The sequence below is a fragment of the Prenolepis imparis genome, unplaced genomic scaffold, assembly GCF_030444845.1.
Source record: "Prenolepis imparis isolate NDT839.2.m4 unplaced genomic scaffold, iyPreImpa1.0 SCAF_15, whole genome shotgun sequence".
In the NCBI taxonomy this organism is placed as follows: domain Eukaryota; kingdom Metazoa; phylum Arthropoda; class Insecta; order Hymenoptera; family Formicidae; genus Prenolepis; species Prenolepis imparis.
The window spans coordinates 799556-819032 of NW_028141173.1; the positions used below are offsets into that span (position 1 = coordinate 799556).

The following is a 19477-nucleotide window of genomic DNA, read 5'->3' on the forward strand; positions in this document are numbered from 1 at the left end:
CGTAAAATGCAGTACTAAATGTATCTCGACTTATATTGTTCGACATAATACAATTGTATAATTTTATAATTGTATAATTGTACAATTTTGATACAGAAAAATTAACAGTGCTGTCGTTTTATAAATTGCATTGCTTAATTCAATTAAATCAGATGCATCACCAACTTCGTCCTAAAAATCAAAATCAATCCGAGGCAGAATAATAATATTTATTTTTATTAACTTCTCTCACAAATAAAAATTTTAATCTATAAAATTCAAGATAAAAGACAAAAAATAAAGATCATTTTTTTCGGACTTTGTCTCTATGCAGTGTACATACAACACGTTTAATTGTCTATAATACGTAATAATACGTCAATGTCTATATTATGTCTATATTATGTAGCAATACGTAAATGTATAATATATATATATTAATAATAAATGTATAATATAGATATATATGTATAATATAGATGTAATAATATAGATATTTTCCATATTATAATGTATTAATAAACGTATTTTATCTTTTTATCTAGCAATGTGATAATACATTTGTATATTTATTCGATGGATACGAATTTTGCTATTTCTGTTAAAATTCTTGTTTCTTTATTGTAGCCACATTTAATGAGATTGTTAAAAACAAGAAAACATGTAAATATTTTTCTTACAAAGTACATTAAAAGAAAATTAGTTTTTTCTCTCATATCATTATACTTGCTTTCGATAATATGGATTGATAAAATATATCAAAAAAATTGTTTTGGCATATATTAATTAATTAATTAATCATTTGTTATTTTGCATTAGTAAATACTTAAATACATACATTAGTAAATACATAAAGTAATTTACATGCGCTCTACACTTCCTAAAATAGAAAATATATGCCAATTTATTCAGAGATATACAATTGATTCAATTTATTATTATATTCAAGAAGCAGAAGAAAGAGATTTCTTCGATATATTTTTTTGCGCATAACTTGCAATACGATTATGTTTTTTTATCAATCTATATTTTCGAACGCGAATGGGATAACATACGAAAAAAACAGATTTTATGTATTCAATGTATTTTATAATAAAAAAAATATTAACATGATGAAAATATTAATATGACTCCTAACTAATTTCACACATAATATTATTAGTTCTTCCTAACTTATAACACTAAAAAGCAATTAAACTAAAATCTTACATTATTCATATAATTGATGATTTTATTATACTTGGTCAAATTTTAAGCCATTGCAACTCACGCTGGTCATTATGACATTGAAACCCTCTGTTGTTAAATGTCTTGAAAGATTCACGATATTTTCTCTCGGTGTATCAGGCGGCAACAGAATGTATGCATATCCACCAAGACCTGTGAGTTTTCCCACGAATCCATAATTTTTCGCGATTGAACATATAATATCTAAGTTGGGATGCGACAAACCTAATTCATAAAGTGTCTCTTGATACGACTCAATGGAGGCCTGCAAAGCGTTAATAAATCTACATTAAGAGACAATATATTTATCAGATAATTATGTACCCGAAAATTTGTCAAATGACACCACATAAAAGTACAAAGTAATACTATCAGTTTTCTAAAAACATACTTACTCCTAACTTCTTGTATAGACTGGAGGGTTCCAGTGGTTGCAAATTATTTATATAGTAATTATTAATTGCCTTGAGCATTATGCAAATCTTCTTCGATAGTTTATCCATTACATTTAAAATAATGTTGGCGGCCTGGGGATTGGAATGTTTCAAGTATGCCATACGCGATATCTCTTCGTGTTTATTCAAGCGAATTTTCGAGTCAATTAGCAAAATCTTCATGTTCGGCACATCCATGACTTTAATATTAGAATCAACTGAATCGAGGTACTGAAATCTAAATACTTGGCCATGTACGCATATCTCATGGTCAATCTCGAACATATAGTTTTGCACAATTCCCTCACAGTTCTTAACGTATAACGTGATGTCTTCTAAATCATAGTCGTCAAATTCATTGTGAGCACCCTTCTGCAGACGCGCCCAATGTATAAAACACCCCGCAAGACATGCCGCCAACGATGATGAACTGCCGAGATTAGCGTGAATCGGTAATTGCGTGGTCAAGTGTACGCGAAAAGATTTTACACAGAGTTTCTTGTGGTAGGCGATATGAAGAAACAAATAAAGAAATGTTTGTAAGCTAAATTTCTGGGCGTATGTTTTCCACATACCGTGTAATGTGATAAAGTGTTGCACGTGCTTCAGCAATGTAATGTCATTCTCAAATATGTGAAGGGTATTATTAACAAAAAAGAAGTTAAGAAATACTTCTAAGGAAAAGTTCAACGATAGATCGATATCAGGAAATTCTATCTTAATAATGTCTGTTGGCTCATTAGGTAGTTCGCAGAAATTGAGCGTGGTACGAAGATCTAAGCTGGCCGCCACAACATGTTTTCCATACATCATCATGTGATCTCCGCATAAAATCATTTTGCCCGGTGCGGAAACTTTGAATTTAATCATCCCTTTTATGAATAAAAATCTTTACACTATAAAAAGATTAACGTAACATGAACAGTAAATCGTAAATAATTAAAATTTTGTATTGTTACAGCTCTTATAGATATTTATATATTAAATTTCAAAAAATGTATTAGATATTTATATATTAAATTTCAGAAAATGTATTTATGCGTAATACTAATAAAAATACCGAGATAATATTTGTCGATCCTTTTCCTTTTTGTATAACTCGATAAAGCGTAACGTCGTTTATATTTGATGAAAATAATTCGTCGTCTATATGTTATTGAATTTATATTTATAAAAATTAAATCTTAATATCTTAAATTCATAATCAGGTTCACGTTCTTTTCTATTGTTATCAAAACAGCAAATTATCTTTGCCTCTTCTCTCAAGGTTCCACACACAATACTGAATAATACATATTTCAACTATTAAAACTTTATATTATAGAAAAAAAGAGAAATATGGATAATATAAATATACAGAACTATATATAATTATTCAAAAACGTTCGTTATCACAAGACAGATTTTAATATCTTCCTGTGTTATAACATTCCGCGTCTCGAGCATGACTGATTTTTCAATAATAACAACTTCAAAGACGCGAACTTAAATATTGATTACCTACAATGGCAAAGCTTTTTGATACTTTAATCAAACTTAACTGTTAACTTCATCATTTAAAAACTTATATATAATAATTATAGTTATATATACTTATGCAAAATTAGAAAATGTATTAATTACAATCAACATTCAGACAAATTGTCATTATTTTATTTGCATTGATACACAATGTGCATCATATTTACATGTCGAAATTTCGCAATATATAAAAATACAATATATATATATTTGTATTTTATTAATATATATATATATATATATATATATATATATTAATAAAATACAAATAAAAATATACTTTCTCGTCGATCAGTACATAATTGAGATATATCAAAATGTAGTATTTATGTCAAATTATATTATTTAATATAACTTAATTATATAATTTCGACATATAAAAGATGAATATATCGTAATCTCTGTTATTTTACAGATCTCAATGATGAGAGCTTATTTCAACTTAATAATTAACTTAATGTATTACGAATTTCGGCTCGAGAATACTCAAGCAGAATGACGTTATCTCTTTTTCTTAATTATTCTATGAATAGATAAATCTTTAGTATCTATATAAAACTGAAAATATAAAAAAGGAATAAAAATAAATATCCTTTTCCTTCTCTACAGATAATCTCTAGCTATCGTGCAAATCCAATTAAAATAATTGTCGTAATTAATTTTTACATCGTAATAATATAGTCATATTCATATAGACATTATTAGCGCAAAAGAAAACTTTGCTGTCATCTTTTCAAATAATAATATAATAATTTGTATATTAAATCGACACAATTACTTTAAAATCTCTATTATGATTTCTGCTTTTTATTTCAAGTTACTTTGAATAATGAAGTTAAAAATGAGAAACATGTAAATTCAAGAGTTTATGAAAATTAATTATTCTTTTCTTATAACACTCGTTTTCGATAATGCTAAAATATATCAAAAATATTACGTTTTATTGCCAAAATAATTGCACGTATAACTTATTTAATTATGTCTTCATTTTTCCAAAGCTAGAACATGTGATAATAAATTACAGATATATAACATGTTTCATAATTCGCGTTCATGAATTATATAGCATTATTACCTAATAAAAAGTTAAAAATTTTGAACTATTGTTTTCGGTTGCTTAACAAAGAAACAATTAAAATCATTTCATCAGCTCTAATTTTTACATAAACATACATCATGAAACATGCGCCGGATAGTATGTAACACAGATACTATCAACCTTGCAGTTAACAGATAAATATTCATTTAATAAACAATGCTGATTAAATAAATTTTATTTCATAATTCTTCTTTTTAAGCTTCACGAAAAAATATAATTCAAAACTGTTCGACACATTTTTCATTCAAATTGCATTATATAATTTAAATTATGAAACATTATGTATATATCATTTAAATTATAAATTGGAAAAGTCTTCTGTATATTTATTGCAGCGCATGATCTTGGCGTAACATTTTCATCACTTATATTTTTGAAGCAGAATGGGATAGAATACGAAAAAAACTAATATTTTTCGATATATTTTACAAGAAAAATATTTAATGATTTCTCACCTTTGATTTCATAATTCAATAGCACATTAAGTGACCACGATCTTTAAGCAACAGAATATACACATTGAACAAAAATGTATATTGTTCGTCATATTTTTCTTAAAATATCACAATTATTAAGTTAGTAATTTTGTCCTAATTTTTACATTTATCTATTTATAATTATTTAATCATTTATATATAATCGCTATAATTTTAATAGATTTAATTATCAATTTTCACTCCATCACAATTGATGTCGGTATTTATGATATGAGAGAAACCCTCATGTCTTAAATTTTCCAAAAGATTTGTGATTCTTTCATTTTCAATGTTCGGTGGTAGCAGAATATATACAAATTGACCTCTAAAACCTGTAACCTTTCCCGCGAATTCACAAGCGTTTGCAATCGAGCAAATATAGTTAAATACCTGAGCTGACAAATTATTATCCTTCAAGAATTGTTGATTCTCCCTAATGCGTAACTGCAAAATATGAAAAATGTTAGTCATAAAATGGTACATATTCTAACAGATAATTTTGTACTGGACAATCTTGTCAACACAGCAAGACTAAAGAAAAAAAAAAAAAATATATATATATATAATAAAATAATAACACAAATAAAAATAAAATTGATACCTGTAATTTATCATATAATAACTCTTGCTTTCGCTGTGGATCGGGTTGTCCGATGCTTTCATTTATGTAAATTAGCAAATAATATATTCTTGTTGCAAAAATGTCTAATTTTGATATAAGATCATCAAACGCGGGAGAGTTTTTTTTCAGCCCTGCCATTTGTTTTGCTTGATCGCACTTTCTCTGACAAAGTTTTGAATCGACTAGTAGAATCTTCATTCTTGTTATATTCTGGCCCTCCGTAGAAACTCTTATATGTTCGGTCAATAAACATTTTATTGTTTTGCCGTATACACAAACCTCGGTATCGATGAACGCACACTCATAGTCTTGCACAGCTTTCTCGCAGAATTTAGCGTAATTTCTAACATTCTCCAAAAATGTATCATCAAATCCAATAGAGTGATCACCACTTTGTAGACGCTTCCAATGAAGAAAGCACGCTGCGAGACATACCGCGAACGATGTCGAACTGCCAAGACCAGCGCCGATGGGTAATTCCGTGGATACTCGCACACGAAAAGGTTTTATGTCAAGCTCCTCTGCGAAAGCGATAGTATAATACAAGAAAAAGAATATTTTTAAACTAAATCTTTGCTTGAATGTACACCACAGACCGTTTAAAGTAATCAAGGATTTCACGTAATGAAGCACACTGATTGGATCTTGTTTTACTTCATTTCTTTCAGAACAAAATCTTTGAACTTCTTCTAAAGATATTTCCACATGAAGTTTAACATTATAGAAGTCTATCTTAATAATTTGTTTTTCATCAGACAGTTGGCTAAATTTGAGCTCGGTACGACGATTTATACTGGTCGCAACAAAATGTTTTCTATACATCGCTGAATGCTCTCCAGATAAGATGATTCTGCCCGGTGCGGAAATTTTAAAATTAGCCATCCTTTTTATTCAATGAAAATATCTCTTCTTCGCAGAACTGATGTAATGTTGAACAGTAAAGAGTTGACAATTAAATTTGCGTAGCTTTTAAAACATTCTTCATTCTCTTACTAACGCACCAAAATTTATATATTTTTTAAATCTTATATTAAATCTTTATAATGTAGACAAGATAAAAAAAGGCAATTATAAGAATTTGAAATGTTCGTTATCGCACACAAGACAGTGTTTATATTTCCTGTACGCTTTCGCGTCTCAATTGTGACTGATTTCGTCTCGGAACATATAATAACAGTACCCCAAAGTCATGACTTTATATACGAACTACGAAATCAGACTTTTTCAATGTTTTAATCAGAAGTCGTTAGAATATATGCTCATATCTAATTTAAGAATTACATATTATTTTCAATATCATAAACCAATCTTATTGTCGTAGACACGTTTCAAATAATATTCTGTATCATAGCTTTAAAATATTTGTATTAGAACGCATATGTATCGTATAAATATAAATGAGTATAATTTCATATACGATAAATATAAAAGTATACCTATATATGTATATTACTTTAATGCAAATAATATTCTATATCATAGCTTTAAAATATTTGTATTAGAATGCATATGTATCGTATAAATATAAATGAGTATAATTTAACATACAATAAATATAAAAATATACCTATATATGTATATTACTTTAATGCAATTTATTTCATAAAGTATCTCGTTTGAATATTCGTATCTTGGATTACACACACATTGCAATATAATCATATAATTATAATTATTATAATTGATGTAAAAATAAAAAACGCTATTTTTCTTATTTAATAGATTGCACATTTACGCCTAAAATTTAATTGGATTTAACATTTATCACGAACTCCGACTGAAGAGAATTATTCCGAAGTAGTATATAATCTATATTTTTTTATTAAATCTTTCATAAATCTGTAATATATAAAACTGAAGATATAAAGAAATAGAATATAAATAAATATCTTTTTCCAGGCTATCACTACAAATTACGCAAATCTAATTGGAATAATTATTGTAATTATTTTGCATCTTAACAGAATTTCATTTTCCACGTTATATAGATATTCTTAGGCAAAAAATAACTTCTCTAACATCTATTTATTAATCAATATAATAATTTGTATATTAATTACTAATTCAAAACTTTTTGACTCATCTTCAGTCACAAATTACGAAATATTATTCATAAGATTGATAACACTATATATATATAAATATATATTAATTTACAAATCAGAAGGGTCCCTCGGTATTACATACATATTTATTGGCGCATAATCTTTGCACAACAGTTTCATCACTTTTATTTTTGAAGTAGAATGATAGTATATGAAAAAAATTAAATTTTTTTAAATTTTACAATTATTTTCCAAATATTTTACAAGAAAAATGATTTCTCACCTTTGATTTCATATAATTCAATACAACAATTATTATTAAAGGACGTGAACTTTGAGCAACAGAATGTATATATATATATATATATATATATATATATATATATACATATATGTATATATATATAAAAAGTTGACAATTATCAAAAATATATTCAACATTAAATCAACATTAGGGAACTCTATCCTAATAACGCTTTTTGGCTCATCAAATAGTTCGCAATATTCGAACATGGTACGAAGATCTGAACTGGCCGCTACAACATGTTTTCCATACATTATATCATGATCTCCGAATAAGATCATTCTGCCCGATGCGAAAACTTTGAATTTAATCATCCCTTTTATGAATAAAAATCTTTACACTATAAAAAGATTAACATAACATTGAACAGTAAATCGGAAATAATTAAAAATTTGTTGTTATAGCTCTTATAGATATTTATTAAATCTCAGAAAATGTATTTATGCGTAACACTAATAAAAATACCGAAATAATATTTGTCGATCCTTTTCCTTTTTGTATAACTCGATGAAGCGTAACGTCGTTTATATGTAATGAAAATAATTCGTCGTCTATATGTTATTGAATTTATATTTATAAAAATACAATCTTATTATCTTAAATTTAATCAAGTTCACGTTTTTTCCTATTGTTATCAACATAGTCGCAAATTATCTTTGTCTCTTCTCTCAAGGCTCCACACACAAGACTGAATAATACATATTTCAATTATTGAAACTTTATATTATAGAAAAAAAGATAAATATGAATAATATAAATATACAGAAATATATATAATTATTCAAAAACGTTCATTATCACAAGACAGATTTTAATATCTTCCTGTGTTATACCATTCCGCGTCTCGAGCATGACTGATTTCTCAATAATAACAATTTCAAAGACGCGTGCCTAAATATTGATTACCTACAATGGCAAAGTTTTTTGATGCTTTAATCAAACTTTAATTTAACTGTTAACTTCATCATTTAAAAACTTATATATAATAATTATAGTTATATATAATTATACAAAATTAGAAAATGTATTAATTGCAATCAACAATCAGACAAATTGTCATTATTTTATTTGCATTAATACACAATGTACATCATATTTACATGTCGAAATTTCGCAATATATAAAAATACAATATATATATATTTGTATTTTATTAATATATATATATATATATATTAATAAAATACAAATAAAAATATACTTTCTCGTCGATCAGTACATAATTGAGATATATCAAAATGTAGTATTTATGTCAAATTATATTATTTAATATAACTTAATTATATAATTTGGACATAAAAGATGAATATATCGTAATCTCTGTTATTTTATAGATCTCAATGATGAGAGCTTATTTCAACTTAATAATTAACTTAATCTATTACGAATACTCAAGCAGAATGACGTTATCTCTTTTTCTTAATTATTCTATGAATAGATAAATCTTTAGTATCTATATAAAACTGAAGATATAAAAAAGGAATAAAAATAAATATCCTTTTCCTTCTCTACAGATAATCTCTAGCTATCATGCAAATCCAATTAAAATAATTGTCGTAATTAATTTTTACATCGTAATAATATAGTCATATTCATATAGACATTATTAGCGCAAAAGAAAACCTTGCTGTCATCTTTTCAAATAATAATGTAATAATTTGTATATTAAATCGACACAATTACTTTAAAATCTCTATTATGATTTCTGCTTTTTATTTCAAGTTACTTTGAATAATGAAGTTAAAAATGAGAAACATGTAAATTCAAGAGTTTATGAAAATTAATTATTCTTTTCATATAACACTCATTTTCGATAATACTAAAATATATCAAAAATATTACGTTTTATTGCCAAAATAATTGCACGTATAACTTATTTAATTATGTCTTCATTTTTCCAAAGCTAGAATATGTGATAATAAATTACAGATATACAACATGTTTCATAATTCGCGTTCATGAATTACATAGCATTATTATCTAATAAAAAGTTAAAAATTATGAACTATTGTTTTCGGTTGCTTAACAAAGAAACAATTAAAATCATTTCATCAGCTCTAATTTTTACATAAACATACATCATAAAACATGCGCCGGATAGTATGTAAAACAGATACTATCAACCTTGCAGTTAACAGATAAATATTCATTTAATAAACAATGCTGATTAAATAAATTTTATTTCATAATTCTTCTTTTTAAGCTTCACGAAAAAATATAATTCAAAACTGTTCGACACATTTTTTATTCAAATTGCATTATATAATTTAAATTATGAAGCATTATGTATATATCATTTAAATTATAAATTGGAAAAGTCTTCTGTATATTTATTGCAGCGCATGATCTTGGCGTAACATTTTCATCACTTATATTTTTGAAGCAGAATGGGATAGAATACGAAAAAAACTAATATTTTTCGATATATTTTACAAGAAAAATATTTAATGATTTCTCACCTTTGATTTCATAATTCAATAGCACATTAAGTGACCACGATCTTTAAGCAACAGAATATACTTTTTGAACAAAAATGTATATTGTTCGTCATATTTTTCTTAAAATATCACAATTATTAAGTTAGTAATTTTGTCCTAATTTTTACATTTATCTATTTATAATTATTTAATCATTTATATATATAAAATCGCTATAATTTTGATTAGAATTAATTATCAATTTTTATTCCTTCACAATTAATGAATGTATTTTTGACAATGTAACCCTCATCTTGTAAGTGACGTATAACTTCCAAGCTATGAGAGATTGGAGTGCTCGGTGGTAGCAGAATGTATGCAAATCCGCCTCCAAAACCTGTAAGCTTTCCCGCTAATCCATAATTGTTTGCAATCGAACAAATATTATCAAATGAGTCATTCGACAATCTATTTACTTTCAATAATTGTTGATTCTGTTTAATCAACGTCTGCAAATCATGAAAAATGTTAGTTATAAAACAATACACATTCTAACAGATAAGTACTGGACAATCTTGTCAATAACACAGCAAGATCAAACTCTGTGTGTGTGTGTGTGTGTGTAATAATACTGTTAGATAAAAACGAAAAAAATACCTTTAATTCTTTGATATGTCGATTGTATAAACGCCGACTAGATGAACTGTCCAAGGATTGTTCGCTGGCATTACTTATCAAACGGAGCTTATGATATATTTGTACTGCTGTGGCATCTAATATATTTAATAAAGACTCAAATGTCATAGAAGAATAGTGTTGCAGCCTTGCCAATTGTTCCACTCGTTCGCATTTATTCTGGTGAATTTTTGAATTGATCAGTAGAATCTTCATTTTTATTATATTCCTTGTGTTTATAGAACATTTTGTGTAATTTTGAAGTCGACATTTTATTATTCTGCCATGTGTGCAAACCATACTATCAATCATTGTACACGTATAGTCTTGCACATATTTCTCGCAGTGTTTAGTGTAAATTTGAACATTCTCCAAAAATTGATCATTAAGTTCAATAGAGTGATTACCACTCTGTAGACACTTCCAATGAAGAAAGCACGCTGCGAGACATATCACGAACGATGTCGATCCACCAAGACCAGGACCGGGTATATCCGTGGACACTTTTACGTGAAAAGATTTTATCTCGAGTCTTTCATTATGAGCGATAGAATAAAGCAAGAAAAAGAATATTTGTAAACTCAATCTCTGCTTTAATGTACACCACTTACCGTTGAAAGTAATAAAGAATTTTACGTATTCAAACACAGAGATTGGATATGCTTTTATGTTATCATCTTCAGAAAAGAATTTTCGAACTTCTTCTAAAGATATATTATACCCAATTAGCTCAATTTCAGGGAAGTCTACCTTAATTTCTGTCTCATTTGGTAGTTCGCAGAATTCAAGTTTGGTACGAAGATCTAAGCTGGTCGCAACGCAATGTCTTCTATACATCACCGAATGCTCTCCGGATAAGACAATTCTGCCCGGTGCGGAAATTTTAAAACTAGCCATCCTTTTTATTCGATAAAAATATCTCTTCTTCACAGAATTGTAACGTTGAACAGTAAAGTGTTTTTTTTTATTTTCAACTATTAAATCTTTATATCATAGACAAGAAAAAAGATGCCACTAATAATAAAAATTTGAAACGTTCGTTATCGCGCACAAGGCAGTGTTTATATTTCCTGTACACTTTCACGTCTCAGTCGTGACTGATTTCCTTTCGGAACATATAATAACATTACCCCAATGTCTCATGATTTTATATACGAACTACAAAGTCAAACTTTTTCAATGTTTTCATCAGAAGTCGTTAGAATATATGCTCATATCTAATTTAAGAATTACATATTATTTTCAATATCATAAACCAATTATCTTATTGTCGTAGACACGTTTCAAATAATATTCGATATCATAGCTTTAAAATATTTGTATTAGAACGCATATGTATCGTATAAATATAAATGAGTATAATTTCATATATGATAAATATAAAAATATACCTATATATGTATATTACTTTAATGCAAGTTATTTCATAAAGTATCTCGTTTGAATACTCGTATTTTGGATTACATTGCAATATAATCATATAATTATAATTAAAATTGACGTAAAAATGAAAAACGCTATTTCTCTTATTTAATAGATTGCACATTTATGCCTAAAATTTAATTGGATTTAACATTTATCACGAACTCAGACTGAAGCGAATTATTCCGAAGTAGTATATAATCTATATTTTTTTATTAAATCTTTCATAAATCTATAATATATCTATAAAACTGAAGATATAAAGAAATAGAATATAAATAAATATCTTTTTTCAGGCTATCACTACAAATTACGCAAATCTAATTGGAATAATTATTGTAATTATTTTGCATCTTAACAGAATATCATTTTCCACGTTACCATATAGATATTCTTAGGCAAAAAATAATTTTTCTAACATCTATTTATTAATTAATATAATTATTTGTATGTTAATTACTAATTCAAAACTTTTCGATTAATCTTCAGTCACAAATTACAAAATATTATTCATAAGATTGATAACACTATATATATATAAATATGTATTAATTTACAAATCAGAAGGATCCTGCGGTATAACATACATATTTATTGGCGCATAATCTTTGCACAACAGTTTCATCACTTTTATTCTTGAAGTAGAATGATAGTATATAAAAAAAATTAAATTTTTTTTAATTTTACAATTATTTTCCAAATATTACAAGAAAAAAATTTCTCACCTTTGATTTCATATAATTCAATACAACAATTATTATTAAAGGACGTGAACATTAAGCAACAGAATGTATATAAGTATATAAAAAAAGTTGACAATTACCAAAAATATATTCAATATTAAATCAACATTAGTAAAACTCTATTTTAATAACGCTTTTTGGCTCATCAAATAGTCCGCAATATTCGAACATGGTATGAAGATCTGAACTGGCCACTACAACAAGTTTTCCATACATTATATCATGTGATCTCCGAATAAGATCATTCTGCCCGATGCGAAAACTTTGAACTTAATCATCCCTTTTATGAATAAAAATCTTTACACTATAAAAAGATTAACATAACATTGAACAGTAAATCGGAAATAATTAAAAATTTGTTGTTATAGCTCTTATAGATATTTATTAAATCTCAGAAAACGTATTTTTGCATAACACTAATAAAAATACCGAGATAATATTTGTCAATCCTTTTCCTTTTTGTAATATATAATAACTCGATGAAGCGCGTAACGTCGTTTATATGTGATGAAAATAATTCGTCGTCTATATGTTACTGAATTTATATTTATAAAAATTCAATCTTATATTAAATTTAATCAAGTTCACGTTCTTTCCTATTTTTATCAAAATAGCCGCAAATTATCTTTGTCTCTTCTCTCAAGGCTCCACACACAAGACTGAATAATACATATTTCAACTATTGAAACTTTATATTATAGAAAAAAGAGAAATATGGATAATATAAAAATATACAGAAATATATATAATTATTCGAAAACGTTCATTATCACAAGACAGATTTTAATATCTTCCTGTGTTGTATCATTCCGCGTCTCGAGCATGACTGATTTCTCAATAATAACAATTTCAAAGACGCGAACAATATTGATTACCTACAATGGCAAAGCTTTTTGATACTTTAATCAAACTTTAATTTAACTGTTAACTTCATCATTTAAAAACTTATATATAATAATTATAATTATATATACATACTTATACAAAATTAGAAAATGTATTAATTGCAATCAACAATCAGACAAATTTTCATTATTTTATTTGCATTGATACACAATGTACATCATATTTACATGTCGAAATTTCGCAATATATAAAAATACAATATATATATATATATTTGTATTTTATTAATATATATATATATATATATATATATATATATATTAATAAAATACAAATAAAAATAAACTTTCTCGTCGATCAGTACATAATTGAGATATATCAAAATGTAGTATTTATGTCAAATTATATTATTTAATATAACTTAATTATATAATTTCGACATATAAAAGATGAATATATCGTAATCTCTGTTATTTTACAGATCTCAATGATGAGAGTTTATTTCCACTTAATAATTAACTTAATGTATTACGAATGTCGGCTCGAGAATACTCAAGCAGAATGACGTTATCTCTTTTTCTGAATTATTTTATGAATAGATAAATCTTTAGTATCTATATAAAATTGAAGATATAAAAAAGGAATAAAAATAAATATCCTTTTCCTTCTCTACAGACAATCTCTAGCTATTGTGCAAATTCAATTGAAATAATTGTCGTAATTAATTTTTACATCGTAATAATATAGTCATATTCATATAGACATTATTAACGCAATAGAAAACTTTGCTGTCATCTTTTCAAATAATAATATAATAATTTGTATATTAAATCGACACAATTACTTTAAAATCTCTATTACGATTTATGCTTTTTATTTCAAGTTACTTTGAATAATGAAGTTAAAAATGAAAAACATGTAAATTCAAGAGTTTATGAAAATTAATTATTCTTTTCATACAACACTCGTTTTCGATAAAAAATGCTAAAATATATCAAAAATATTACTTTTTATTACCAAAATAATTGCACGTATAACTTATTTAATTATGTCTTCATTTTTCCAAAGCTAAAACATGTGATAATAAATCACAGATATACAACATGTTTCATAATTCGCGTTCATGAATTATATAGCATTATTACCTAATAAAAAGTTAAACATTTTGAACTATTGTTTCCGGTTGCTTAACAAACAATTAAAATCATTTTATCAGCTCTAATTTTTACATAAACATACATCATAAAACATGCGCCGGATAATATCTAACACAGATACTATCAACCTTGCAGTTAACAGATAAATATTCATTTAATAAATAATGCTGATTAAATAAATTTTATTTCATAATTCCTCTTTTTATAAGCTTCACGAAAAAATATAATTCAAAACTGTTCGACACATTTTTCATTCAAATTGCATTATATAATTTAAATTATGAAGCATTATGTATATCATTTAAATTATAAATCGAAAAAGTCTTTCTGTATATTTATTGCAGCGCATGATCTTGGCGCAACATTTTCATCACTTATATTTGTTAAGTAGAATCGGATAGCAAACGAAAAAACTAATATTTTTCGATATATTTTACAAGAAAAATATTCAATGATTTCTCACCTTTGATTTAATAATTCAATACCTCATCATTAAGTGACCACGATCTTTAAACAACAGAATACATATTGAACAAAACTGTATATTGTTCGTCATACTTTCCTTAAAATATCACAATTATTAAGTTAGTAAATTTGCCTCATTTTTTAACATTTATCTATTTATAATTATTGAATCATTGATATATATAATCCCTATAATTTTAATTAGAATTATAAATTTTCACTCCTTCACAATTGATGAAGGTATTTTTGACAGTGTAACCCGCATTTGTTAAACAACGTTTAGCTTCCAAGATATGAGAGATTGAAGTGGTCGGTAGTAGCAGAATGTATGCAAATCTGCCTCCAAAACCTGTAAGCTTTCCCGCTAATCCATATGTGTTTGCAATCGAACAAATATTATCAAATGCGTCATTCGACAAACTACTTTCACTCAATAATTGTTGATTCCGTATAATGCACATCTGCAAATCATGAAAAATGTTAGTTATAAAACAATGCACATTCTATCAGATAATTATGTACTGGATAATCTTGTCAACACATCAAGATTAAACTATATATATATGTATAATAACACTATTGAATAAAAACGAAAAAAATACCTTTAATTCATTGTTATGTTGTTCAACTAGATTGTACAAATGCTGACTACGTAAATTGGCCGTGGCATTATTTATTGATCTGAGCTTATAATATATTTGTATTGCTTTGTTGTTTAATTGATCTAATAAAGACTCAAATGTCATAGAAGAATAGTGTTGCAGCCTTGCCAATTGTTCCACTAGTTCGAATTTATTCTGGCGAATCTTTGAATCGATCAGTAGAATCTTCATTTTCATCACATTCCGAGACTCTGCAGAATATCTTATATAATTGTCAAGTCGACATACTGTTGTATTGCCATATACGCAAATATTGCTATCGATCGTTGTACACGCATCGTCTTGCACATATTTCTCGCAGTGTTTAGTATAAGTTTTAATATCCTCCAAAATTTGATAATTAAATAGAGCAAGTTCAAATGAGAAGTCATCACCTCTCTGTATACGCTTCCAATGCAAAAAGCACGTTGCGAGACATACTACGAACGATGTCGAACTACCAAGACCAGCGCCGATGGGTATTTCCGTGGATACTTTTACGTAAAAAGATTTTATCTCGAATTCCTCACGGATAGCGATAGAATAAAGCAAGAAAAAGAATATTCGTAAACTCAATCTCTGCTCTAATGTTGTCCACTTACCGTTAATAGTAATAAAAGATTTCACATATTCAAATAGATTCATTGGATGTATTTGTATGATAACAGGTTCAGAAAATATTTTTCGAACTTCTTCTAAAGATATAGTATACCCAATTAAGTCGACGGCAGGAAAATCTATCTTAATTTGTTTCTCATTAGGTAGTTCGTGGAATTCGAGTTTGGTATGAAGATCTAAGCCGGTCGCAACGCAAGCTCTTTTATACATCACCGAATGTTCTCCGGATAAGATGATTCTGCCCGGTGCGGAAACTTCAAAACTAGCCATCCTTTTTATTCAATAAAAATATCTCTTCTTCACAGAATTGTAACGTTGAACAGTAAAGTGTTTTTTTTTTATTTTCAACTATTAAATCTTTATATCATAGACAAGAAAAAAGATGCCACTAATAATAAAAATTTGAAACGTTCTTTATCGCACACAAGGCAGTGTTTATATTTCCTGTACACTTTCACGTCTCAGTCGTGACTGATTTCCTTTCGGAACATATAATAACATTACCCCAATGTCTCATGACTTTATATACGAACTACAAAGTCAGACTTTTTCAATGTTTTAATCAGAAGTCGTTAGAATATATGCTCATATCTAATTTAAGAATTACATATTATTTTCAATATCATAAACCAATTATCTTGTTGTCGTAGACACGTTTCAAATAATATTCGATATCATAGCTTTAAAATATTTGTATTAGAACGCATATGTATCGTATAAATATAAATGAATATAATTTCATATATGATAAATATAAAAATATACCTATATATGTATATTACTTTAATGCAAGTTATTTCATAAAGTATCTCGTTTGAATACTCGTATTTTGGATTACATTGCAATATAATCATATAATTATAATTATAATTGACGTAAAAATGAAAAACGCTATTTCTCTTATTTAATAGATTGCACATTTATGCCTAAAATTTAATTGGATTTAACATTTATCACGAACTCAGAATGAAGAGTATATAATCTATATTTTTTCATTAAATCTTTCATAAATCTATAATATATCTATAAAACTGAAGATATAAAGAAATAGAATATAAATAAATATCTTTTTTCAGGCTATCACTACAAATTACGCAAATCTAATTGGAATAATTATTGTAATTATTTTGCATCTTAACAGAATATCATTTTCCACGTTACCATATAGATATTCTTAGGCAAAAAATAATTTTTCTAACATCTATTTATTAATTAATATAATTATTTGTATGTTAATTACTAATTCAAAACTTTTCGACTTCAGTCACAAATTACAAAATATTATTCATAAGATTGATAACACTATATATATATATATAAATATGTATTAATATACAAATCAGAAGGATCCTGCGGTATAACATACATATTTATTGGCGCATAATCTTTGCACAATAGTTTCATCACTTTTATTTTTGAAGTAGAATGATAGTATATAAAAAAAATTAAATTTCTTTTAATTTTACAATTATTTTCCAAATATTTTACAAGAAAAAAATTTCTCACCTTTGATTTCATATAATTCAATACAACAATTATTATTAAAGGACGTGAACTTTGAGCAACAGAATGTATATAAGTATATAAAAAAAGTTGACAATTACCAAAAATATATTCAATATTAAATCAACATTAGTAAAACTCTATCCTAATAACGCTTTTTGGCTCATCAAATAGTCCGCAATATTCGAACATAGTACGAAGATCTGAACTGGCCGCTACAACAAGTTTTCCATACATTATATCATGTGATCTCCGAATAAGATCATTCTGCCCGATGCGAAAACTTTGAATTTAATCATCCCTTTTTTGAATAAAAATCTTTACACTATAAAAAGATTAACATAACATTGAACAGTAAATCGGAAATAATTAAAAATTTGTTGTTATAGCTCTTATAGATATTTATTAAATCTCAGAAAACGTATTTTTGCATAACACTAATAAAAATACCGAGATAATATTTGTCAATCCTTTTCCTTTTTGTAATATATAATAACTCGATGAAGCGCGTAACGTCGTTTATATGTGATGAAAATAATTCGTCGTCTATATGTTACTGAATTTATATTTATAAAAATTCAATCTTATATTAAATTTAATCAAGTTCACGTTCTTTCCTATTTTTATCAAAATAGCCGCAAATTATCTTTGTCTCTTCTCTCAAGGCTCCACACACAAGACTGAATAATACATATTTCAACTATTGAAACTTTATATTATAGAAAAAAGAGAAATATGGATAATATAAAAATATACAGAAATATATATAATTATTCGAAAACGTTCATTATCACAAAACAGATTTTAATATCAAAGTAAAAGATTCAATATCTTCAAGATTTTAATATCTTCCTGTGTTGTATCATTCCGCGTCTCGAGCATGACTGATTTCTCAATAATAACAATTTCAAAGACGCGAACAATATTGATTACCTACAATGGCAAAGCTTTTTGATACTTTAATCAAACTTTAATTTAACTGTTAACTTCATCATTTAAAAACTTATATATAATAATTATAGTTATATATACATACTTATACAAAATTAGAAAATGTATTAATTGCAATCAACAATCAGACAAATTTTCATTATTTTATTTGCATTGATACACAATGTACATCATATTTACATGTCGAAATTTCGCAATATATAAAAATACAATATATATATATTTGTATTTTATTTTATATATATATATATATATATATATATATATATATATTAATAAAATACAAATAAAAATAAACTTTCTCATCGATCAGTACATAATTGAGATATATC

General features: G+C 26.2%; 4 protein-coding genes across 4 annotated transcripts; all 4 read right to left on the bottom strand.

Moving 5' to 3' along the window:
- Positions 1–1213: 1213 nt before the first annotated feature.
- On the bottom strand, positions 1214–2510 carry LOC145946319 (uncharacterized). Its single transcript, XM_083055883.1, has 2 exons — positions 1602–2510; positions 1214–1471 (listed from the first exon to the last, which is right to left on the bottom strand). The coding sequence occupies exons 1-2, from the start codon at positions 2508–2510 to the stop codon at positions 1214–1216; spliced, it is 1167 nt and encodes a 388-aa protein (XP_082912009.1).
- Positions 2511–4581: 2071 nt separating this feature from the next.
- On the bottom strand, positions 4582–6473 carry LOC145946100 (mevalonate kinase-like). Its single transcript, XM_083055503.1, has 2 exons — positions 5338–6473; positions 4582–5180 (listed from the first exon to the last, which is right to left on the bottom strand). The coding sequence occupies exons 1-2, from the start codon at positions 6238–6240 to the stop codon at positions 4920–4922; spliced, it is 1164 nt and encodes a 387-aa protein (XP_082911629.1). The 5' UTR covers positions 6241–6473; the 3' UTR covers positions 4582–4919.
- Positions 6474–9564: 3091 nt separating this feature from the next.
- LOC145946081 (mevalonate kinase-like) lies at positions 9565–11882 on the bottom strand. The gene is made up of 2 exons (XM_083055480.1): positions 10782–11882; positions 9565–10633 (listed from the first exon to the last, which is right to left on the bottom strand). Exons 1-2 carry the CDS (start codon positions 11694–11696, stop codon positions 10376–10378), a joined length of 1173 nt encoding a protein of 390 aa, XP_082911606.1. The 5' UTR covers positions 11697–11882; the 3' UTR covers positions 9565–10375.
- Positions 11883–15538: 3656 nt separating this feature from the next.
- On the bottom strand, positions 15539–17084 carry LOC145946200 (mevalonate kinase-like). The gene is made up of 2 exons (XM_083055724.1): positions 16035–17084; positions 15539–15893 (listed from the first exon to the last, which is right to left on the bottom strand). Exons 1-2 carry the CDS (start codon positions 16959–16961, stop codon positions 15630–15632), a joined length of 1191 nt encoding a protein of 396 aa, XP_082911850.1. The 5' UTR covers positions 16962–17084; the 3' UTR covers positions 15539–15629.
- Positions 17085–19477: the final 2393 nt, after the last annotated feature.

Coding starts and splice junctions, on each gene's coding strand:
- LOC145946319 (XM_083055883.1), bottom strand. CDS start 2,510: ATGATTAAATTCAAAGTTTCCGCACCGGGCAAAATGATTTTATGCGGA. Junction 1,472..1,601: donor GTCTATACAAGAAGTTAGGA/GTAAGTATGTTT, acceptor AACGCTTTGCAG/GCCTCCATTGAGTCGTATCA.
- LOC145946100 (XM_083055503.1), bottom strand. CDS start 6,240: ATGGCTAATTTTAAAATTTCCGCACCGGGCAGAATCATCTTATCTGGA. Junction 5,181..5,337: donor TATTATATGATAAATTACAG/GTATCAATTTTA, acceptor CATATTTTGCAG/TTACGCATTAGGGAGAATCA.
- LOC145946081 (XM_083055480.1), bottom strand. CDS start 11,696: ATGGCTAGTTTTAAAATTTCCGCACCGGGCAGAATTGTCTTATCCGGA. Junction 10,634..10,781: donor GACATATCAAAGAATTAAAG/GTATTTTTTTCG, acceptor CATGATTTGCAG/ACGTTGATTAAACAGAATCA.
- LOC145946200 (XM_083055724.1), bottom strand. CDS start 16,961: ATGGCTAGTTTTGAAGTTTCCGCACCGGGCAGAATCATCTTATCCGGA. Junction 15,894..16,034: donor AACATAACAATGAATTAAAG/GTATTTTTTTCG, acceptor CATGATTTGCAG/ATGTGCATTATACGGAATCA.